This window comes from Mesocricetus auratus, unplaced genomic scaffold, assembly GCF_017639785.1.
Source record: "Mesocricetus auratus isolate SY011 unplaced genomic scaffold, BCM_Maur_2.0 Super-Scaffold_100007, whole genome shotgun sequence".
NCBI lineage: Eukaryota > Metazoa > Chordata > Mammalia > Rodentia > Cricetidae > Mesocricetus > Mesocricetus auratus.
This window is the reverse complement of record NW_024429191.1, coordinates 29,899,772-29,925,101: the sequence shown is the minus strand read 5'-3', so window position 1 is coordinate 29,925,101 and position 25,330 is coordinate 29,899,772. Positions and strand designations below refer to the sequence as shown.

Genomic DNA, 25,330 nt, shown 5'->3' with positions numbered 1-25,330 from the left:
TCCAGTTAACAGTAACTGTCTTGAAGATATATGCCTAGCCTCTTTGTATTTGCTAACTTTGTTAAGCTTTAGCTATTTGGATAAATTGAGTTATACAAGAAACTGTGGCCGGTCATTGGTGGCGTAGCCGGGCGTTGGTGGCGCACGCCTTTAATCCCAGCACTCGGGAGGCAGAGGCAGGCGGATCTCTGTGAGTTCGAGGCCAGCCTGGTCTACAAAGTGAGTTCCAGGACAGCCTCCAAAGCTACAGAGAAACCCTGTCTCGAAAAACAAAACAAAAACAAAACAAAACAAAAAAACCAAACAAACAAAAAAAAAGAAACTGTGATATTCTGTAATGGTGCATTATGAAAGTATCAGAAACCTGAGGTTCCCAGTTTCTCTGAACTATATGCCTTGGCGCCATTATGTCTTCATTTTCATTCAGTTTTCACATTTACTATTGTGTGTATGTCAATGTGTTGAGATCAGAGCATAATTCAGTTCTCTTCTTCCACAATATGAGTCCTGGAAAGCAAATTCAGGTCATCAGACTTGGTGTCAAGTGTCCTTACCTGCAGAATGCCATCATCAATCACGATGGCCCCCAAAACATTTTTGTATAGGAATCCTACAAACACCTGTGATTTGCTCCCTCTCTTCCCATTCACCTTTCTTCATCTCAAGAACCCTTCTTCCAATTCTGCGTATCTATATGAAGTTCAGTCCAAGTCTCACCTCTTTTATTTACTTACTTATTTTTTGGTTTTTCGTGAGACAGGGTTTTCCTGTGGTTTTGGAGGCTGTCCTGGAACTCACTCTGTAGACTGGGTTGGCCTCGAACTCACAAAAATCCACCTGTTTCTGCCACCATTGTCTGAATTAATTTTTTTGAAGATTTTTTCAATTATGTGTACTTATGTAGGATATGTATTTGGTATGTGCTCCTCGGAGTGCAAGTGCTCTTGGAATCCAGAAGGGGTATGACATCCCCTGGAGCTGGAGTTATAGGCAGTTGTGAGTGTTGTTATTTTGTAAAAGTTTTAAAAGTAGAGAAAAGGAAAAGGAAAGGCGCGAGATGGGACCTGGACCGGCACGATGGAGCACAAGTCATAGAGTGTATTAACCAAAGTTTATTACAGCAAGGGAGAAGTGGAGACATGAGAAACGAGGAGAGAGTGAAGGAGCAGAGAAGAGAGGTGGGGAGGGGGTCCTTTTAAGGGGCCCTTTACATCTGCGTGCAGACTAGTTCTCATGGAACTCTGGGCTGGCCAGCGTGCTGCCTCAGTGCATTCTGCCAGGTACAAGGGCAGGCCAGTATGAAGCCTGACCCTTTCAGTGAGCACCCGATGTGGGTACTGGGAACCGGACTGGAGTCCTCTACAAGAGCAAGCAAGTGCTCTTAATCGCTGAGCTATCTCTCCAGACCCTAAAGGGGATCCTCCTGCCTCAGCCTCCTGAGTTCATGGGACTTGGGACTAAAGCATGTGCTAGGACACCTGACGTTAAATTTTTGTTTTCCAACACCTTCCCAAGGCAAATAAGGAAAGCAAATTCTGTGCTGTAAATTAGGGAATGAGAATTGGTGGTTACTAAGTTGACTCAAACATTAAACCCCGACTGCTTTTCCCTTGGGATGGCAGGAATAGAGCCGATTTTATGTGGTTACATACAGGATAAAGCATGCTGATTCTTTCCCCAGGATTCAAAGCTTTGGGTCAGGAAACACAACCAGAGGCGATCAGGATGTTCAAAGTCACTTCAGTCTTAAAGGGTTTTCAGCATATTGAAAATGAAAAATGAGTGTTACAGAAATGGGTATTTAAAATCTGCACATAGCATCCCCCCTTCCCCTGCTTCAATTCTGTCACTAGGGTATGTGTGATTTTAATGACCAAAATCAGGAAAACAGCACAGGAACAGGGTAAGGTGACTTCATGTTGCACGACTGTGATCTAGATCGTGTTTTGTTAGGTAAAGAGGTCTCAGGCTCCCGGGATCAGGGCGATGACTCCGCAGGAACCGTGGCGCCTGCGGCCCAGAGGGATCTCACTCTCGGCACAGGAATACCAGTTCGACCTCCCTCCATTTCTGATGGAGGTCACGTGTCCCTTTAACGAAGGGCAGCTGGGACTGGAGCAGAGTTCCTAGCTCAACGGGTGGGAAAGGCGTCTTCTCGCAATGGCCGCGGACACACCGCCCACTGAAGAACCAGGGCGACCCCACTCGAGGAAACGTGCCAAAGCCAACCGGCCCAGGGCGAGCGCACCCTCCCTCTCCGTCACGGCCCGCCTTCTTTCCTTCTGCCCAATCGACAACCACTTCCTGCCTTGCTCTTGACCAATCATCACCCTCCACGAAGAATAGCCCTAGGGGGCGTATGGGAAGGAGTTTTGAGCGATGGATACGTTGATCAATGGACTTGCAGACCTTGCGCCAGTGGGCGGGATTTTACGTTCGTTGTAGCCACTCAGGACCGAGGGGCGGACGCAGGGTTGGTCTTCGTGCGGTGGGGCTCGCTCGCGCGGCAGCGGTAGCCGAGGCCTCTTAGTTCTGCGGCACGTGACGGTCGGGCCGCCTCCGCCGCTGTCTCCACTGCAGCGCGGGGCCGGGTGTGCGGGTGGGAGAAGGTGCGGGAGCCGTCAGTGGTCCCCGGGAGGCTCGAGGTGAGAAGGGAAGCGTGTGCGGGAGCCTCAAGCTTGGGACGAGCCTTGGGGGCCTGGGAGAGCGGCGCCGCGGCGGAGGGGTCGGGCGTGGCCGGAGTCTCGACGGCCGAGGGGTCGGGCGGGCGTTCGACCGGCGCAGGCCTCGGCGGAAGCTCAGGGCAGTGAGGAGAGCGGCCCAGGTAGCCAGGCAGGCCTGGGAAGCGCCGCCGAGGTCGGGAGGCGTGGCAGGTGACCTGGGGCTTCCCTTGACCTCTGGAGAAAGCTAACAACTTTCTATGGCTTTGCTTCTAGAGCTTTCTTAGGCCCTGTTCTTGGCCCCCCTGGAGGTGGACTGAGTAATCCGGTGCAGGTGTATAGCTGGAATCGGGCCTAGTAGGTAGTCCGAGTAGTAGAAAGGTGAACTAGATCGAGAGATGAGCGTTACAATTCCAGTATTAGAAAATAACATGCCCAAAGCGAAGACTGGACCGTAGATAGCACCCTGACGAGGGAGAAGAATGTACTAGAACGTGTAGCGCTTGAGAAACTTAAGGCTTAACTGTTGTGGCACCTGTCTGTTCGGTGGTGGATAGTGATTCGGTGTGGCTATTCACTGAACCATAAAAGCAGGAAAATCAAACAAAGTTGAACTAGCCAGTGGAGGAAACTGAGGCCTAGAAGTTTGAGATGACTGGCCCAAGGTCATGCAGGTAATTTTAATGGTCACGTTGGGATTGTAACTTGAGGACTAGACGGTTTTGGTTTCTTAGTTCAGGTTAAAAGCCCCAGTACAAGCACTTACCTGCTATTGTGGGGGAGAAGGAATTTGGGGAGATTGTCTACTTTAGTAGAGTGCCCGGTGATGGCCTTGTATTAAATTAAGAGGTGTGGAAATGGGAAGTTGGATATGTAGAAAGATTCAGTGGGTAGTAATTGCAGTGCTTCTTTTGTAGTCTGAATGCCTTGGTCCATTACACTGACATAGTAAATTTGGGTTAAATCCTGTGTGCAAGGACCTGAGGACACATTCATGGCACTAGAGACTGCCGATTGTGAAGTTAAACTGAGCTGAATATTAAAAGCTTGAGGACAAAGGTGAGCTACAGTTCCTTTACCCTCAGCAAAGGAAGATTCTACCTTAAAATTTTTTTTTAATGATTTGCCCTTTTTGGTTTCCTTTTTTAAAATGGGGAATTGGGTTATCTTAAAAATCATTCTATATTTTCCAGCAGTGTTTGGAAGGGCATGAACAGAAGCGACTCCCATGTTGTGTAGGTGCTATAATTGAGCTTATGGACCAGGCAGGGTACACAGGCAAACCAGGCCCTAATAAGCTGTGTATTGTAGCAAACCGTCTACAATAGCCGTTCACTGATCAGTTTGAAAATGGGTGTCAGTATCCCTTCTCCACATGGCTATCTTAACTCAACAGTGCAATTAGCTCCTTATCTTTCAAGGGCCATGAGGCACGAGCTTATTGACAGAGCTTTGACAGTCACACTGCTGCATCCTTGCCCTGAATAGGTCACTTGCCCTGCCAGACAGCATTAAGGGAGTAGAGTGGCAGTTGGTAAGCATAGCTGTAGAATTCTGTGTCCAGCATGGTAACTTTGGTTCCTACATTTTTGAAATGGGCAGACGGCATGAGAGTATAAGGAACTGGGCAAATAGAATTGGCAGCTCATAGAAAGTCCTAAAAAATAGCTGGGTGGTGTCGGCACAAACCTTTCATCCCGGTACTTGGGAGGCAGAGGCAGGTGGATCTCAAGTGAGTTTGAGGCCAGCCTGGTCTACAAAGTGAGTTTCAGGTTAGCCAGGGCTGTTATACAGAGAAACCCTGTCTCATAAAACCCCTCCCCCCCAAAAAAAGACCTAAGAAATAAAGTGCCAGAGATAGTTGTGGTCTGTATAGATTACTGTAAACTTGTTAGGAAAGTGCTGGCTTGTTAAATACTTTGTTGAGGCTACAAGTGCTAAATGAGAATTAAAGTTTTTTTAGGTTCTTTTTTTTTAATATGTGTGTTTTGTCTGCGTGTATGTCTGTTATGTGTGTGCCTGATACTTGAGGACAGAAGAGGACTTGGGGGGGTAATATAGACAATTTTATATATATTGAGGTATTCAAGTCTTTGTTTTAAATCTCTTTAAGTTATTGTTAAAAAATGTTCTATGTGTATGTCAGTATAAGTGTATATATTTATAGGTGCCCATGGAGGCCAGAAGAGGGCATCATATTCTCTGGAGCTGGGGAACTGAACTCTTGAACTCTTAAACCACTGAGCCAGTTCCCCATCCTGGGTATTCATATCTTAAAGTGAATTAATAGGAGAAAAGTTACTAAAAAATCACTTCCAATGTTTCAGGCAGTGAAAAAAAATTCAAGAAGATATGATGTTGTGGAATTCTTGCCTAGCAAGCATGAGACACAGGACTCTAGCCCTTGCACATGAAGAAAAAAACCTGCAAATAATATATTGGAGATCTCATTTATAGAGCAGGTCACAGATCCCACTGTTTGCTAGGATGTTACCCCCTCTCTCCTCCCCAAATCACTGAGGATTGAATGTAGGGCTTTGAACTTAACCTTAGGAAAAACAATACCATTTAACTATATCCCTAACTGCAAGGTGTTCTTAGTTCTTGGCTCACTTATACCTCCAACTTCAGCTTCCCAAGTAACTGAGACTACAGGAGTGTGCCATCTTTTTTGTTTTGTTTTGTTTTTTGAGACAGGGTTTCTCTGTATTGTTTTGGAGGCTGTCCTGGAACTTGCTCTGTAGACCAGGCTGGTCTTGAACTCACGGAGATCCCCCTGCCTCTGCCTCCCGAGTGCTGGGATTAAAGGTGTGCACCACCACTGCCCAGCAAAGAGTGTGCCATTTTATGACTGTACTTGTTTTTTTAAATAGAAGAGCATTTAGAGTTGTATGTATTTTTCTTTATTGTAATTATTATTAATTGAGACAGGGTTTCTCTGTGTAGATTCCCTGGCTCTCCTGGTACTCAGTTTGTAGATGAAGCTGTAGACCATCTGCTTCTGCTTGCCCAGTAGAGTGCTGGGATTAATAGCATTCACCACTGATGCACAGCAAATGTTCTGATTTTTACAAGAGATTTTGCTATTTACTTTTCATGCATGCATGTGCAGTGGCATGAGGATATGAATGAAATTAGTATGATTTTTGAGAATTGATTCCTTCATTTTATTCTATGGGTTGAATTTAATTTGTCAGGCTTCTTGACAAGTACCTTTATCTTCTATGCCTTTCTGCTGGCCCTCTTAAGTGTTTTGTGTCGTTCGCTCCTGACACCCCTTCTCACCCCCCCCATTTCTCTGGAACAGCCCTAGCTGTCCTGGAACTTACTCTGTAAAACAGGCTGGTCTCAAACTCACAGATCTGCTGCCTGCCTCTGCCTCCTGAGTACAGTGCTACCATTGCCCAGCAACAATTTTTTTAACTGCTTATTTTTGGGCCAGCAAGTTGGCTTAGTGGGTCAGGGCACTTGCTACCATACCTGATGGCCTGAGTTCCATCCCTGGAAGCCACTTGGTGGAACGACAGAACTAACTCCTGAAAGTCATCTCTGATTTCCAGATGTGCACCCACACCAAATAGACCAAATAAATGCAAGTAAGTGCTTTTTCCCTCAATATAAAGTTTAGAGTATTTGCCTTAAAATTCAGTTTTGCACTAGGTAGTGGTGACATGCTTTTAATTCCAGCACTGGAGAGGCAGAGACAGGTGGATCTCTGTGAGTTCCAGGACAGTCAGTACTACATAAAGAAACCCTGTCTCCAAAAGCAAAAATAAAATTCAGTTTTAGAACCATTAATAAATTGACAAGTAGAAATATTAGTAAGCAATATCCAGTAACAATAAACAATCACTACTAACTTGAACACATGCTGTAAAACAGGCCTTATAAGCAGTTTGCATATGCTTAATTTAGCAGTTCTAAGACATAGAAGTTAGTATTGGCTTAGAGAAGAGACCGGTCCAGAGATTAGTAGTTGACACGAGGTTTTTTGTTTTTGTTTTTTTTTGGTTTTTCGAGACAGGGTTTCTCTGTGGCTTTAGAGGCTGTCCTGGAACTCACTTGGTAGTCCAGGCTGGTCTCGAACTCACAGAGATCCGCCTGCCTCTGCCTCCCGAGTGCCGGGATTAAAGGCGTGTGCCACCAACGCCTGGCTTGACCCGAGTTATTAAGTAACTAACCAGGATTGTGATTTGAATGTGTTCGAAACATATTTTTGTGCTCTTGGGCAGAATATAAAAAGGTGATAGATTTCCTGTGTGGGGATTATTAGGCCACCTAAAGTATTCCCTGCCAAGACCTAAGATTTTTTAAAGATTGCCAGATGAGAGCTGAGGAGAATGCCTAGGTGCTGAAGTGCCTGTCCCGTTGTGCAAGCATTAGGGTCAGAGTTCAGATTGTGGGACCGTGGAGCTCATTGGCCAGGTAACCCCATGTGGGCTTCAGGTTCTCTGAGACCACCTGTCAAAAAATAAGGTGAAGGAAGATGGAGGAAGACACTGGGTATCAATGGACCTATGTCCTGTGCACACACAAGCCTGTACATGGATTCACATCAGTAGTATGATAGAATGAATGCATAGCTTATTAGAAATCATACTTAAAAATTTTGGGTACTGTTTCATAAATTACTTAATATTTATTTGAGAATAGCCAAAAACATTAGGTCATTTTATTATTCCTGTAATTTTCATAAATGAAATTAGAGTTGTAATTTCTTTTTGTTTGAATTTTCAAATGAGGTCATATCAGGTATCCCTGACTGTCATGGGATTCACAATGTAGACCAAACTGGGGTCGAACTAGTGATTATTCTGCTTCTTCCTCTGAGTACTGGAGTTACGGGTCAGTAACACCATGCCCTGCTTGAATTTGTTTTTAATTCTGATAAGAAGTAAAGTCTTTGGGGGCTGGAGAGATCGCTTAGTGGTTAACAGCACTGGCTTTTAGATAAGAGGACGTGGCTTCAGCCACCTGTATGGTGGCACACAGCCATCTCAGTTCCAGAGGATCTGATGCCCTCTTATAGCCTTCTTGGCACCAGGCACACACATGATACATAGACATACATACAGGCAAACACTGAGACATACAAAATAAGAAACTCTTTTAAAAGTGCAGGCAGTAGTTCCATTTTAAAGGACTGTAAAGAGGATGGAGGACTGGATGGAGCTGCCCAAAGGCCACACAGAAGCTGCAGAAACTGGAAGTTTTCCCCAACAGGACAGATTACTCTTCACCAGCACTGAGCTGTCTTGATAACAAGGAATTGAAGTTTCAGAATTGGCAGCCTGAAGCTGAAGGGAATGCAACTCAGACAAGGTTCCTGTCCAGCACTTGGCTCTGGTTTTGATCCTCAGCGCTGCAAAATAATAAAACCTGAAGTTTCCACCTCTAGGATTTAAGATAATTTGCCATTCTAAAAGTTGAGTGGGTTGCAATGAAATGTGAGTGCATTAGGTAGGTGGGCTTGCAGATTCCTGAAATTAGGCCCTATTTCCTCTTTGCTAAACTGGGAAGCATGCTGGAGTCTTCATGTTGTAAATAATGTATTAGCTTTGTGTTTATATTTGTCCATGGTTTATGTTTGATTGCAGGCTGTTTGCAGATCATATAATTACCTACCCTAAACTTTTTGTGGGTGTGTGCAAGGGTGTATGCATGTTCACATGGGTGGCTATGCATGTGTGTTCACTGAGGCCAGAAGGCCACAAGGAGCAGTCCACCTTGGTTTTTGAAGACAGGGTCTGTCATTGGCCTAAGGTTTGTTATTAAACCAAGACCAAGTGGTTAGTGATTTTCAGCAATCTTTCTCTTTCCTAACCCTTCAAACCTTTCTAAATTCAGCAAGAGTAAACTTCATTAAGCTCACATTTCTTCTTTTTAAGTTTAATGTATTGGGGCTAGAGAGATTGTTCAGTAAGTACTCTTGTAGAGGACCTGGGCTGTGTACCCAGCGCCCATGCAATGGATGCCTTCTTTATCAGGGAATCTGACATCATCTTTTTAACTTTCACAGGCTCTGGGCATGCACATTGTGAACATGCATGCAGACACAATAAAATTTAGGTTTTGCTATTGTGTGTGTAGGTGTGCATGCCACATATGCATGTGGTTAGGTCAAGAATATAGTTTGCAGGAAACAGTTCTGTCCATTGTGTGTGTTCCAGGGAATGAACTTAGGCTGTCTTGGCAGTCAGTGTCTTTATCCCCTGAGTTATCTTGTCAGCCTTTCTTTAGTTAGCCAACCTTGCTGTGAATCATTGGATGGTCTGGAACTTGCTGGCTTTGAACTTGTGATAGTCTTATAGCCACTGCCTCTCAAGTACAAAGAAAGCCATCTTCAATGATTTAGTAACATATTTAAAAAAAAATCTAAGATGGGTAGTGGTGGTGCACTCCTTTAATCCCAGCACTTGGGAGGCAGAGGCAGGCGGATCTCTTGAGTTCGAGGCCAGGCTGGTCTACAAAGCTATACAGAAAAACCCTGTCTCAAAAACAATCACAAAAACACTAAAGTTTTGAGGTAATTATAGACTTAAAGGAACTGGCAAAAGTAAACCATATATGTTGGTACAGGCTGGGAGATCATTAAATTTGAGGTTAGCTTGGAAGATTCTGTGTCAGTAAAAGAAGGACTAGGCATGAAACTCAGCAATAGAATGCTGAGTGCCAGGCTAATATGCAGAGGCCCTAGTGGCAAAAATATACAGAACAGTCTCTTGTACACAGCGACTGCTGAGCATCCCAGTACAGACAGGTAACTGCAAGACCCAAACAGGGCCTTTTACAGGGTTGTGCTCTTCAGAGTAGTATATTCATACTACACTCACTTTTATGTGTGTAGTTCTAGTTCTAAGAGTTTATTTTTGGAATTTTTCTCCTTTTGGCCTTGGCTTTTTTTTAACGTTGGGGGAGGCAGCTGGGGGAGGTGTTTGTATGTGTCATAGCACATGTGTGTAAGTATGAGGGCAACTTGCAGGAGTCATTTCTGGAGATTAAACTTGGACTGGGTGGCAAGCATCTTTACTTGCTGAGCTATCTTACCAGGCCTTGTTTTATTTGAGAGAGGACCTTATGTTTATGTGGCCTTGGCTGGCCTTGTTCATTCTATAACTACTGATCCCTCCTGCTTAGTCGCCTGAGTGCTGTCACTGGTGTGTACCACCAGCAACCCATTTGAGGTGTATCAAGTGCTCTACCAGACATTATATGCATCTTCTTCAATGTCCACAGAGTTTGTATAGTGTCCAGTGGAGTCACTGCTAGGGAACAGTCTTGGACTTGACCAGCTTTTTTAAAGTTCTGTATCATAAATCAGTACTTGTGTAGTTTGTATGTTAGTCTTCCCTCTTCACCATTGGTTTTATTGTGTATGTTAAAGGCAAAGCCATGTGAAATTCAGGTTAGTAATATTACTTAAGCCATTTGTGAGGGATGTAGTTCTTGTAATAAGCTCAGATGTTAAGCTTTTTATGTCTGTGGCTTTGATTTCTAATTGATGTCTCTTGCGAAGGTCTATGATACTAGTAATTTGTAATTTCACAAGACAAAGATTTGGGCTGTATAACACTCAAGGGTCTGGTTTTGCTACTTAGCACTACCAAAAGGAAGAGAAAAAGTGGAAAACAGATTTTACAAGGACATACTGAGACAGTTTTGTTTGTATTTGTAACTGGTAGTTATGCAGCCTTGCATTTTCATCCTAGCTCAAAGGGGCTCTGTGACAACAAACTTAAATGACAAAATCCTGTGTGCTTGTGTAAGGGGGGTCCTAAAGAAGACTAGTAGAGCCGGGCGTTGGTGGTGCACGCCTTTAATCCCAGAGGCAGGCGGGAGGCCAGGCTGGACCAACAGCCTCAAAAACAATACAGAGAAACCCTGTCTCGTAAAAACCAAAAAAAAAAAAAAAAAAAAAAAAAAAAAAAGAAGGCTAGTAGACAGGGCTGAGGATGTAGTTCATATGGCTAGTGTGTGCAAGCCACTGGATTTAAGCACCGTAGGAAAAAACATTAAACAAAGAACTTTAAGAAAACCAGAAAGTGCTGGGTCCTGGGTGGTGGTGGTGCATGCCTTTAATCCCAGCACTGGGGAGGTAGAGGCAGACAGATTTCTGTGAATTCGAGACCAGCTAGGTCTATGAGAGCTAGTTCCAGGACAGCCTCCAAAGCCACAGAGAAACCCTGTCTTGAACCCTCCACCCCCCTCCCAAAGTGATATAACTTGTAAGCAGAAAATAAAATTATATCAGAAGCTAGAAAAAAATGGTATATAGGAATGCAAGAAGCCTTACCTTAGAAATAGAAAAGAATTATAGGAAGTTTGTTTCTGTATATAGGAGTAAGATAATCTTTGTATTGACTTCCCCCTGAGCCTTGCAATTCCAGGGAGCACTTGCTAACTGTGACTTGAGCTCTTTAGAGCTCTGTTGATTGTTTTCCACATTGGTTGCAAAACCCAGGACTTATAGCATGCCAGGCAAATACTCTACCATTGAGCTCTAATCTGTCCCTGATACTTGATTTTTTGTTTTTTTAAAGACTTTATTGGTGGGTCAGTGGGTAAAGATGCTTACTGCCAAGTCTGATACCCTGAGTTCAATCCCTAAGTCCCCCGTGGTGAAAAGAGGGAAAGAAAACAGAAAGTTGAAAGTGGTCCTCTGACCTTAACCCACAATAAATGTAAAAAAACAAACCCTTCCTTCCTTCCTTCCTTCCTTCCTCCCTCCCTCCCTCCCTCCCTCCCTCCCTCCCTCCCTCCCTCCCTCCCTCCCTCCCTCCCTTCCTTGAGATGGTTTCCAGATAACTCTTGACTATATTGGAACTTACTATGTAGACTAAACTGGCCTTGAACTCAGTCTGCTTCTACCTTAAGAGAATGTAGATGTAAATACAGAAGATTTGGAGAGGACCCAAAAATGTGGAATCATGGTATATATTAAAATGCATGAATAATAGTCTTGTTTAATCGTTGAAAGAAGTGCTCAAGCACAAAGAAGACATAGATGTTACTCAAGTTTCCTTTTTTTTTTTGGAAACTGGGGAGGTATTTCATAGAATATCCTGTTTGGTATTTGCCTGTCCCTTCCTTATCCTATTTTAGACACGGATTTTAGAAGGAAGATCAAGGGTTCTAGTACCACCTTTATCATATGGTATCAAGGATGTATGCTGTCAGTATGACCTATCTCTGTTGATGCTTACCATGATCAAAGCTGGCTAAGGTAGTCTGCCGGCTTTCTGCATTATAAAATTCTTCTTCCCCTCCATTCTCTTCTCTTTAGAAGGCTGTAACAGTACAGCCTGAAGGTGAGGATTGCTCACATTCTTTAGGGTGCAGTGTCAGTGGATTCTATGCAGGGACTGTTCCATATTCGATTATTTGGATCATTGTAGATTTGTAGATACTTAAATGTTTTGCATGTATAATCCAAAACACTAATTTTGTTGCTCAAGCTATTCATCTTTGATCCTTGAGCTTGATCAATAAACGGTATTCCTCTGATGTCCTTCTGTGATTGTGTCATTGATCACTTACTCTCTGGCGCTAGATATTTGGGTTTCTCTCCTTTTCATTATTTTTATTTTATTTTTTTTTGTTTTTCGAGACAGGGTTTCTCCGTATTGTTTTGGAGGCTGTCCTGGAACTCTCTCTGTAGACCAGGCTGGCCTCGAACTCACAGAGATCCGCCTACCTCTGCTCAAGTGCTGGGATTAAAGGCATCCGCCACCAACGCCCGGCTCTCCTTTTCATTTTTTAAAACAGACTCACTATGTAGCTGATCTGCTTCACTTAGCTTCCTAAGTGCCAGGGTTATAGGCATGTGCCAAAATATCTAGCTTGCAGGCTTGACTTGCATATTATCCAGTTCTCTTATAATCAGCTATTTTTAAAAAAGATTTATTTATTTATTTATTATGCATGCCAGAAGGGGGCACCAGATCTCGTTATAGATGGTTGTGAGCCACTATGTGGTTGCTGGGTATTGAACTCAGGACCTCTGGAAGACTAGCCAGTGCTCTTAACCTATGAGCTGTCTCTCCAGCCCTATAATCAGCTATTTTGAGGCGTATTCTTTCCTTTTACTGGAGAATATTGGTAGTGCTCGTCTTTAATTTCAGACTCGTGTTAAACTCTCCTTTGCTTTTTCCTCCATCACTTATTGCAATTCTATTTCTCTACCTGTTTATTTGGACACTCAAGACACCCAGAGAGATGGATGGCTCAGTGTTTAAAAGCACTTATTATTCTAGGACCCAGGTTTGACTCCTAGCACCCGTGAAATTATGTTTGTTGCTACTTCATAGCTGTAATTTTGCTAGTTAAAAATCATAAATATTCAATATGCAGGATATCTGATTGATCTTCCTGTAAAAGGGTCCTTGCTCCACCCCCACCTCCCAGGGAGGAGTCATAACTTACAGTCATATAGTATCTGCCCTTTTGTAACAGGTTTGCTTTACTTAGCTCTTGTGACATTGATGGACATGGATGTGCAGATACCTCTGAAAACCTCTTTTAGTTGTTTTGGTTGTGTCACCAGAAGTGAAGTTGCTAGATTTGTTATAAGGTAGTTTTTTATCTGTAGCACATGTACCATCTTACAACCCCTCTCATGGTACAAAAGGGTTCTGACTTCTGTCAACATTTACTATTGTATGCTGTAGCTGGTTATATTTTTAGTAAAAGCTTCATAATTTAAAAAAATTTGTATCAGTGTTCTTATATCAGTAACATGAGTTTTAGCAGAAATTACGGGTTTGTGTTGCTTTGAGAACTTGGGAAGAAACATAGCCTTCAAGAAAGAAAGCCATTGGTAAAAGTAATGGTGTAACCAAAGGGAAAGGTGAGCAATAGCCACACTGAGAATCACCAAGGAAAAAAGGCACAGGAAAACACTTGGCACTTGTGTGCATTTTGATGTTCTTTATTTTGTTAGAGATAGGGTCTTACTGCATAGCTTTTACTAGCTTGGATTTGTTATACCACACCGGCCTAGAACTCAAAGAGATCTGTCTGCTTCTGCTTCCCTTTTGCTGGCTGATACTAGCAAATACTTTAATAAGGTCTATGCTACTGTGCCTGGCTGTTTTCTTTCTTTCTTATCAGTTATGGTTTAACATATTATCACGGGTTTTTTGTTTGTCTGTTTGCTTGTTTTTTATTTTTTTGAGAAAGGGTTTCTCTGTGGAGGCTGTCCTAGAACTTGCTCTGTAGACCAGGCTGGCCTTGAACTCACAGAGATCCACCTTCCTCTACCTCCCAAGTGCTGGGACTAAAGGTGTGTACCACCAACGCCCAGCTAACACGCGGTTTAATAGGTACTTGGGGAGGAGTAAGAGTCAACCAAGACTGGGTATGAGCTTCTCAGAATCTCTGCATTTTAGGGGTTTTTTAGTATGTTGAGAGAGTAGATAGTGAACGTTAGTGTGTATGAGGGAGTTGGAAAATTTCTTGACTAAATTGATTGAGGGTTTTGGGGAAAATGCAGCCTGAAAGAAAGGTCTGATTGCTAGCCAGAGGTGTACAGGTGTCTGCAGATGCAGACTTACAGGACAGGGTTTTGGGATAAGGAATCTCATCTGGGTGTAGGGTGGCCTTAGAGACAGTAATTGAAGCCATGGAGAGACAGGATGTCAGTAAGTATTGTTATTGCTAACAGAGAGGGAAAGCTGAGGGTTGAGTTGGTGATCATGTGGGAAAGAGACAATTGTGCCCTGTCAAAGACATGTTTATGCTCGTAGTAGGTCAGCCACTTGTGTCTATTCATTCCCAGCTCACCTTGTGTGCTCTTGATAGCTCATTCAGCTTTTATTTTAATAGGGCCTACCTATCTACCACCCATCACAGTCTAGTTAATACAGAGACTAAGTGCTTAGAAGATGAGAGATTGAAGTAGCTTGTACTCTGCTTAATGTTTTTGTTGTGGAATCTTAGAACACTAATTTCAAAATGTGTCTATACTTAAGAACTGAACAGTAGTAGCAAATGCTAATAGTAAGTGTTTAAATGTGAATCGAACTGTTTATTGCCTCTCGTTGCATTTTAATGTTTTAGTCAGTAGATACTGTAAATTAGATGTGAAAGATATTTTGGACATTGTGAAACAGATTAGGAGTTAAGGTGGGATGGTTGTGGGTAAAGGTCTTGCCAGCAAGACTGATGACTAAGTTAGACCCCTAGACTCAAGTGGTAGAAGGAAAGACTCCTGAAAGTTGTCCTTTGACAGCTCTCAGGAAGAGGCTGCATAGTAAATAAATGTGTGTAATGAAAACTAGTTAATTGAATGCCCTTAGTCTGTTTGATGTTGCGTGTGAGAGAAAGAGGCAGGGTTTTGTGTGGTTCAGGCTGGCCTTGGATTTAGGGTTTTCCTGCCTTAGCCATCCGAGTGCTACTATAAGTACCAGAACACCTAGATTATATTGGTATAGTTAGATATGCTTGAGTGTTGATTCTAATTAACTGGTTTTAGGGAAACCCTTTCATCTCCCAGGGTCCCCCCCCTTTTTTTTTCTCTAGTTTTTAGAGACAGGGTTTCTCTGTGTAACAGCCCTGGATGTCCTGGAACTTGCTTTGTAGACCAGGATTTCCTCAGACTCAAAGATCTGCCTGCCTCTGCCTCTCAAGTGCTGTAATTAAAGGTGTGCATTACCACACCCAGCCTTTCTATAGGTTTCCCTTTCTATAGGTTGAGTACAGTATTTCTTTTGTTCGGGTAAAGGTTTTTATGGGATTTAAAATGGGACACAGCACATTTTACATTCTATTCTTATTGCAGGTAGATCATGGAAGGGAAGTGGTTACTGTGTTTGCTACTGGTCCTTGGAACTATAGCTGTTCAGGCCCATGATGGACATGATGATGACATGATTGATATTGAAGATGATCTTGATGATGTTATTGAAGAGGTAGAAGATTCGAAATCGAAATCAGATTCCAGTACTCCTCCATCTCCAAAGGTTTGAAGTACATCTTTCTTTTTCCTTTTGTTTTTTCAAAACATGTTTCTCTGTGTATCCCTGGCTGTCCTGATAGACCAGGTTGGCCTCCAACTCAGATGTCTACCTGCCTCTGCCTCCTGAGTGTTGGGATTAAAGGCTTGGGCCACCATACCCCTCTTGATATAGATTCTTGTATCTCTTGGTTTAAAAATCAAAAAATATGAAACCAGAGTCTGGGAATGTATAGTTCAGTGATAGAATGCTTACCTAGCATATGTAAGACTCTGAATTTGACCCCCAGAAATCCCCCTCCCAATGTTTTCAAAGGCAAAGCAACGTTTTAAAAGAGATATTTGCCAAGCCTTCCAGCAGCCTTTGGTTACAGGTGGATTGAATTCAGGGACAGCTATGACAGTTGAAATCAAACCAAGAGAATAAATTCTAAGGAATGTTACTAAGTGCCACTCTCCTCCCAACAACACGGTCTTTTTGTAGCTGGACTTGTGATCCTTCTGAAGGGCTGGGATTTTAAGTTTGTGTCACAGTGCTTGGCTTAAATTTTATGTTTTTTATTTTTGTGTTTCAAGAGAGGATTTTTCTTTGTAGCCTTGGTTGTCCTGGAACTTGATCTGTAGATCAGGCTGGCCTCCAACCTCCAAGTGCTGGGCATGCACCACCACCACTGATCACTTAAAATTTTATCTTTTCTTTTTTTCTTTTTTTTTGAGACAGGGTTTCTCTCTGGCTTTGGAGGCTGTCCTGGAACTAGCTCTTGTAGACCAGGCTGGTCTCGAACTCTTAGAGATCTGTCTGCCTCTGCCTCCCGAGTGCTGGGATTAAAGGTGTGGGCCACCTATGCCCAGCCTTAATTAACTTTTATGTTAATACAGGTCACCTACAAAGCTCCAGTTCCAACAGGGGAAGTTTATTTTGCTGACTCCTTTGATAGAGGGTCTCTATCAGGGTAAGTGTTCTCCTGGGGGTAAAAGTTTGAGAGGTGAATATCTAGTAAATAAGCGAATAGTGGGAAAGTTCTGACTCCTTTTTAAGCAGTATTGGGGTTGAACTCGGTGTCATATGTGGGAGGCAAGTGCTCTGCTGAGAGCTACAGCCTTAAAAAGTGGCGCCCTCTGAATCCTGCTGAAGAGAGGGATGAAGGATTGTAGGAGCCAGAGGGGTCAAGGATACCACCAGAAAACCCATAGAATCAAGTAACCGGGGCTCATAGTAGCTAATAGAGACTGAACCGACAACCAGGGAGTCTGCATGGGACTGATCTGGGTATTCTGCATATGTCTAATAGTTGTGGCTTGGTCTTCTTGTGGGACTCCTAACAGTGGAGCAGGGGATGTCTCTAACTCTTTTACTGATTTTTGGGATCCTACTCTTCATACTGGATTGCCTTGCTCAGCCTTAAAACAAGGGGAAGTTCTTAGTCTTATTGCAACTTGATATACCATGTTTTGTTGGTATTCATGGGAGGCCTGCCCTTTTCGGAATAGAAATGGAGGAGTAGGTGGGAGGGACCAAGCAGGGAAGACTGGGTGGGATTAGAGGAGGTAGGGGAAACTGGTCAGTTTTTAATTTTCTTTCTTTTTTTTTTTTTAAGACAGAATTTCTCTGTGTAGCCCTGGCTGTCCTGGAACTCATTTCATAGACCAGACTGGTCTGGAACTCCCAGAAATCTGCCTGCTTCTGCCTTCCAAGTGCTGGGATTAAAGTTGTGTGTGTTACCATCACCTGGCCCGGATGTAAAATTTAAGATGAAAGAATGAATGAATAAAAAGTGGGCCCCTGGGATATTGTTTTAACATGCATGCCCAGTGATACATCTCCAGTATTGTACATGAAAGTTATCTTGGGACTTTGCCTCTTGTTGCTTTCATTCCTTCCTGTTCTTCTCTTCACCTTATATTTCATTCTTTGGGAATTTTTTTTTTCTCTTGAACCTTGTTACGTAGGCTAGATGGAATAGGAAAGAGTTGCTGCTTGAAGCATCATTTTCTGTCATTTGATTTTAACTCTGGGGTTTGTCTTAATTACAGGTGGATTTTATCTAAAGCCAAAAAAGATGACACTGATGATGAAATTGCCAAATATGATGGTGAGAATACATTCTAGATACAGTATGGTACCAAAGTTGCATCTTGTCTCCATGGCATCTCTCCTTTTGAAACATAACATGTTTTTTAATTTTGGAGAATTTAATACATGCATATACTGTATTATTGATCATACTCTTGCCCACCTGTCCCCTGACTCCTTCCAGATCTGGAAAGCCTTTTTAATTCCAACTTGAGTTGCCCAAATGCTCATGCTGTGGTTATCCTCTAGGTACATGGCCCTAAGACTAGTTCAAAAGATGTTTGGGGCTTAGAGTGATGGTTCAGCAGTCAAGAGCATGTATTGCTTTTCCAGAGCCACGTTTGGTTCCCAGCATCCATGTCATAACTCACAATCACCTAAAACTCAAGCTCTAGAGATTAGACACCCTCTTCTAGCCTCCATGGATAGTCACATACATAAACAGAAATGAAAACCATATTTTGTTTTACTTTTAAAACTATTTTTATCATTGAAATTAAAATGTAATTACATTGTTTTCTTTCCTTTTCTCCCTCCAATCCTTCCTGTGCACCGCACAGCTCCCTTTCAAATTCATGACCACTATTTCTTTATTTTTATACATTTTCCCCTAAATATATAAATACAACCTGCTCACTTTGCATACAAAGTTATTTGCATGTATATGATTTCAGCAATGACTACTTGGTAACCAATTTAGGGCCTCTTCCTAATTCTACCACTTTCAGCATGTAGTTCTTTGTTTAAAGCTGAGGCCCCATGAGAGTCCCTCTTTTGAATTAGCATGTCTGTTGGTCTCCTCCTTGTTCAGGTTTTTGAGACTTGAACCTGCTATGTAGACGACCAAGCTTGCCTCAAACTCATTGGTTTGCCTCTGCCCAAGTATGTTGATTAATGGCTTGTGCTATCATGCGCAACTGAGTTTTGTTTTTTTTTTTTGTTTTTGTTTTTTTTTTTTTTTTTGAGACAGGATTTCTCTGTGTATCCTTGGTTGTTCTAGAACTTGCTCTTTAGATCAGGGCAGCCTAAAACTCAGATCTTCCTGCCTCTGCCTCTCAGGTGTTGGGAGTAAAGGCTTGTGCCACCTTGTCTGGCTAAAAAATAGTTTAAAAAAAAGATATATTTTCAGATTTTTTTTCCTTAGGAAATATACCATCTTTATATATGGCTTTATATGTGGTAGAACTAGATCTATTTGGGGGCTGGAGCAATGGCTCAGAGGTTAAGAGCACTGACTACTCTTCCAGAGGTCCTGAGTTCAATTTCCAGCAACCACATGGTGGCTTACAATCACCTATAATTCAATCTGGTGCCCTCTTCTGGCATGTAAGCAGAACACTGTATATGTAATAAATAAATAAATCTTTAATAAAAAAAGAAAGAAATTATTTAATAACCATGTGAGAAATGGAAGTTCCTCTTTAGGTATAATGAATAGACTACAGTTATTTCCAAAACATGTCATACATTTGACAGATATACATGCAGTAACTCAGCTTACAGGTAAAGTAATGGTAAATAAACATTGATCTCTGTGATACTTATACAACTGGAATTTAGTTTATTACCATTTAAAAGACCATAAATAGTATGGCTAACAGTGGAGAGCCTTTTTGTTTTGTCCTGTAGGAAAGTGGGAGGTAGATGAAATGAAGGACACAAAGCTTCCAGGTGATAAAGGACTTGTACTGATGTCTCGAGCCAAGCATCATGCCATCTCTGCTAAACTGAACAAGCCCTTCCTGTTTGACACCAAGCCTCTCATTGTTCAGTAAGTTCAGTGCCTTCTTGAGTTTTCTAGAAACAGTAATCTCAATTGATGTTATGAAACTTAACATACACTAAAAAACCCAGGAAATGTTTAAGGTAGGAAATTGTGTGAATTTGAACATGTTGAGTGGTGTATTTATATTATTTATTTATTTTGTTTTTTAAGACAGGTTTTCTCTATGTAACAGCCCTAGCTGTCCTGAAACTTGCTCTGTAGACCAGGCTGACCTTGTACTCACAGAGGTCTGCCTGCCTCTGTCTCCCAAGTACTGGGATTAAAGGCATGCACCTATTTTTAACTGCTTAGAAAGTTACTTAAAGACAGTCTGGTTGTTTACCCTATTGATAGCAAACAAATATGTGGATTTTACTTTAAGGATTAATTTTGTTTTGTTTTTAATTTTGTGCTGTTTGAGTCCATGTGAAAGCAGTAGTGGCTAGAATCCTTTATGTGAATCTAGTCATACAACCTGTGATAAAACGTGACCAGGCTGGGGAGAAGTCAATCAGGAAATATGATCTTTCAAAATGCCACAGGCTCTCATCTGCCTGCCTGCCTGCCTCTCTATTTGTTTATTGCTTTTCTCTCTGAAACTAGGTATGAGGTTAATTTTCAGAATGGAATAGAATGTGGTGGTGCCTATGTGAAGCTGCTTTCCAAGACCTCAGAACTCAACTTGGTAGGTACTCTGTCTATGTAAAAGTTGTTTTAGGCTCTTAGAGCTTGGAGTGTAGCTCAGTGATAGGATACATGCCTACCTTTCATAGGGCCCTGGCTTCAACCTCCATCATTTAAAACAGTTTGCAAAACTGATCTGCTGTAGAACCATGGAGGCTTGACACTTACAGGCTTTGACTAGAAATTATTTCTAAACTGGAATTTTTAAGGTTTTTTTTTTTGTTTGTGGTTTTATTTATTTTATTTTTAACACGGGATCTCAGTGTATAGCCCTGGTAGGCCTGAAACTTGCTGTGTAGACAAGGGAGGCCTTGAACTCCCAGAGATCCAACTGCCTCTTTCTTATAAGTGCAGGGATTAAAGGCATGTGTTGGCAGTTTTCTGATTTCTTAAGCTTATTTCTTGTTTTTGAAAGATGTTTGTATGCACATAACTTTGTTTTTATTATTTTAATATTTCTGGTGATTGCTGTTATTTTTCATTGGTATTTGATCAAACTCTAAAAATCCATGAGGTTTTCTTTAAAACTAATAGGTTTATTTGTATGAAACTTGTTTGTTTGTTGTTGTTTTTTTTTTTAAGTTATTTTATCTGCATTGGTGTTTTGCCCTCATTTTGTCTGTTTGAAGGTGTCAGATCACTTGAGCTGGGTTACAAACAGTTGTGAATTGCTATGTAGATGCTGGAAATTGAACCTGAGTGCTCTGGAAGAGAGCAATCTCTCCAGCACCTTGGAGTTTTATGAGGAACTATTATATATTTTTCAAAGTTTGCTTTTGGAATTTTTTGACTAGAGTTACTTAAGGCACTTTACCTTTGTCTCTTAAGGATCAATTCCACGACAAGACTCCCTATACTATTATGTTTGGTCCAGATAAATGTGGAGAAGACTACAAACTGCACTTCATTTTTCGCCACAAAAACCCCAAGACAGGTGTATATGAAGAAAAGCATGCTAAGAGGCCAGATGCAGATCTGAAGATGTATTTTACTGACAAGAAAACTCATCTTTACACATTAGGTAAGAAAAACCAGCTGTTGGGAGTATAAGACATATACTTACCATCTGGTTAGTGTTAAGTTTGCAGACTTAAAGAACACTTACAAAAGCCTTTTCTTTATAAAGAATCTTTGGAAAACACCCTATGTACTACTTCCCGTGAAAGGGGATAACAGATTATGCTCCTACCTCACCAGGAAATTACTTAACTGATAATGGTCTCAAAGGAGAATTTCATGGAGAGGAAAAAATATGATGACTGAAAGGCCTCAATGCCATGGGTGTAAAATAACTTACCATGGACACAGGTTTACTGCAGAAAGAAAACATGCACTAGTACCAGGAATATGAAAGGCTGTGCTGAAGGTCTAGGCCAGTGTGCTGAGAAGGAAAAGTGAGGTCACTTTTAGAGAGACCCCTACATGGGTGCTAGCCAGAGTGTGGGAGTCTTCACTTACAAGGCCACTATTAAAATGGAAGCTCCCAGTTGCCATTGACATTGCACTAGGACTACTAGTGACTTGAGAACTTCCTAGATTGTTAAAAAATTATAATGAAATACTATTTTTTCAGTATTTAATACCTACTTTTAGAAGAAAATTTTTGGCTGGCAGTGTACTTCAGAAGTATAACCATAGGGCTGGGTATGTGGTATAGTTTTTGCATGTTTATCTAGTGTATTTAAGGCTCCAAACCTTGCAAACAAATAAACAGAAAACTATAAACCTTTTATCTAACTGCTGGCAGGTGCATAAATATGTGTCCCAATGTTATATTAGTCTATATAGGCTTTTGGTGTTTTTCTGTGTTTGTAGGTGAAGACTTATAATTTTATGTGTGTGGGTGTTATGCCTGCAGAACTGTTTGCCACTTGCATGTCTGGTGCTGAAATTCCAGAAGAGTGTATTGATTGATCCCCTAAAGCTGGAGTTAAAGACATTAGGGAAGAGCACATACTGCTCTTAACCACTGGGCCATGTCTCCAGACCCTATCAGTGGTTTGTGCATGGAGATCAGAGGTGGTTGGGATCTAACTCAGCTTTGGGATTGTGTGGCAAGTGCCTGTATATACTATTATGCCATTTCACCACCTCATTCATTCATTCATTCTGGTTGTTTTGAGACAAGGTCTCATTGTGTAGCTCTGACTGCCTGGGAACTCATTATGTAGACCAGACTGGCCTCAAACTCCCAGAGATCCACCTGTCTCTGCTGTGATTAAAGGCGTGTGCCATTACACCTAGCCATTTTTTTTCGTTGCTCAGACTGGCATTAAACTCCCTGAGTAGGTGAGAATGGCTGATGACTTTGTTTCTATCACCCAGGTGCTAAGATCACAGGACTGTGCCATTCTGCCCACCAACAAGTTTTTATTATTGTTATCCTAGCCTCAAACCTGGATTGCCTAGCAAGTGATGGTACTAGAGGAATGCATACCACATCTGGCCTGGTGGCATAAATTTTAACCTTTTTGTTTTTTGATTTTTTTTTGAGTTTTAATTTTATGTGTATGGGTGTTTTTCCTGTGTGTATATATGTGCATCCTGTGCTTGCTATATAAGAAGCTATAAGAGGGTGTTGACTCTCCTGGAACTGAAGTTATAATGGTTGGGAACTACCATGTGGGTCTCAGGAACTGAACCTGAGTTCTTTGGAAGAACCAGTGTTGTTGACCACTGAACAATCTCTCCAGCCCCTTATTTATTTTAATTATTATTTATGTGTTATGGGTGTTTTGTTTTGTTTTGTAATGTATGTTTTTATACAATATGTGTGCTTGGTGCCCATAGAAGCCAGAAAATGTTGTTATACCTTTTGCTACTGAAGTTATAGAAGGTTGTGGGAAGACATGTAGATGTTGAATATGAACCTTGGTCCACTGGAAGATCAGTGAGAGCTCTCTTAATCATTGAGCTATTAATCTAGCTCCTTTAACTATTTTAATAGTGAAATAATAACAGTAATTGTTATTAAATAGTTTAATAATAACTTAATAGCTCCGGAGTAAGAGTGCTTGTCTATTGTGTATAAGGCTGTAGGGTTGATCTCCATGTTGGAGAAGAAATACCTTATTAAAATTTATCTTTTATGATTTCTAGGCTAGGAGCCCAAAGAAATGGCATTGGGGCCCCCACTTGTTAAGTACTAGGCTTTCTGACCCCAGTACCTTGAGCTCTTTGTTCCATGACTACCCACTGGTTCTTTCTCTAGAAGGCATGATCTGTTGCATTGGATTGGTGGTAATATTGGAATGAATAGTTAAGTCAATAATTTTAATTGCATTTAACATCTTTTCAGTCTTGAATCCAGACAATAGTTTTGAAATATTAGTTGACCAGTTTATTGTGAACAGTGGAAATCTGCTAAATGATATGACTCCTGCTGTAAACCCTTCACGTGAAATTGAGGACCCAGAAGACCAGAAGCCTGAGGATTGGGATGAAAGACCCAAAATACCAGATCCAGATGCTGTCAAGCCAGATGATTGGTAATTCTTGGAGATCAGTTATTGAGTATCAGCTTAAACACCGAAATGTTGATTGACTGAGATCTAATTGTTTAAATAATATGTGATACACTCTAGGCATATTGGCACATGCCTGTAATCTGAGCATTCAAGAGGCTAAGGCAGAAAGACTGTGTGAAGCCAGTGTAGGCTTCATGAATAAGACCTTGTGCCCCAATTGCAAGAAGAGGAGGGCTTATCTAGTATTTTACAGGAGAAAAGTCTCAATTACTGTGGAAAGCAACCCAATAGTGATACTACAAATTATCCCTCTCTGATTGACAGTATGCAAAAACTCTTGTGGTTTATTTGTGCTCGCATAGTGGGCTTGCGAGACTCTCTTGATCCAGCCATTCTGGTGCTTCTTTACTACTGGTGTTTAATGAGTTACGGTGCTGGGAATTGAACCAAGGGCTTCCAGCATACTAAACATGTGCTGTGTTGCTGAGAAATACTTTACTATCATCCACATCTGAAGCCAATGTTGTGGATTGTTAGGTTTTTGTTTTTGTTTTTTTAAACATTTATTTACGTATACAGTGTTCTGTCTGCATGTATCCCTGCAGGTCAGAAGGGGCACCAGATCTCATGGATGATTCTGAACCACCATGTGGTTGTTGAGAATTTAACTCAGGACCTCTGAAATAGCATCCAGTGCTCTTAACCTCTGAGCCATCTTGCCAGCCTGAATTCTTGGTTTTTCAAGACAGGGCTTCTCTGTTAGCTTTGGAGCCTCTCCTGGCACTTGCTCTGTAGACCAGGCTGTCCTTGAACTCACAGAGGTCCGCCTGCGTCTGTCTCACTGCCTGGCTGAAATTTTTAATTGATACTGTCTTGTTTTATTTTTATGTATATTGATGTTTTGTTTGCATGCATGTCTGTGTAAGGGTGTTGGATGGGTGTTGGATCTCCTAGAACTGGTGCTACAGACAGTTGTGAGAGATGTGGGTTCTGGGAATTGAAGCCAGGTCCTCTGGAATAGCATCCAGTGCTTTTAACTGCTGAGCCATCTCTCTAGCCCTCATGTTTTGTTTTATTTGTTTTAATTAAAAAATACTTCACTATAGCCCTAGCTGACCTGCAACCTACTATATATATAAACAAGGATGGCCTCAAACTAACAGATCTATCTGCCTCCCAAGTGCTAGGATTACAGGTGTGCACAACCATATCCAGCTAACTTTAAATTTGTGTTTGTTTGTATGTTGGGCATCTTTTCCTTTGGCTCTTGAGTATTCCTGTAGTTTGATTAGAGAAATGTCTAATTGATCCTTGGTTGCTATTTTCATTTGAGTTTCTTGTTCTGGACAGTAGGCCTAGATAAATGATTTATAAATATTTTCTAGGATGAATTAATTCTCTGACCAGTGTTGTCACAGCTGGTGTTTTCTGTTTAAGGGATGAAGATGCCCCTGCTAAGATTCCAGATGAAGAGGCCACAAAGCCTGAAGGCTGGTTAGATGATGAGCCTGAGTACATCCCAGACCCCGATGCAGACAAGCCAGAGGATTGGTGAGAGTTTGAATTTGCTTTTAGAATTACCTGTTGTTTTGTTTTTAAATTAAAAGCAATGTCTCTGGGCATGGTGGCGCAAACCCTTGATCACAGCACATGGGAGGCAGAGGCAGGTAGATCTCTCTGAGATTTGAGGCCAGCCTGGCCTATAAAGTGAATGACAGGATGGGCAGG

General features: G+C 41.8%; 1 protein-coding gene across 3 annotated transcripts in view; it reads left to right on the top strand.

Annotated features, from left to right (window-relative positions):
- The first annotated feature begins 2,492 nt into the window (after positions 1-2,492).
- Positions 2,493-25,330, top strand: part of Canx (calnexin) — a 30,349-nt gene continuing 7,511 nt past the window's right edge. The window contains exons 1-9 of one of the 3 annotated variants that reach the window (XM_013114705.3): positions 2,493-2,645; positions 15,439-15,619; positions 16,492-16,565; positions 17,647-17,705; positions 19,316-19,457; positions 20,055-20,136; positions 20,964-21,156; positions 23,434-23,623; positions 25,040-25,153. In XM_013114705.3, coding sequence (XP_012970159.1) covers positions 15,446-15,619; positions 16,492-16,565; positions 17,647-17,705; positions 19,316-19,457; positions 20,055-20,136; positions 20,964-21,156; positions 23,434-23,623; positions 25,040-25,153 — 1,028 coding nt within the window. In that variant the 5' untranslated portion in view covers positions 2,493-2,645; positions 15,439-15,445. 3 annotated transcript variants of the gene reach the window in all.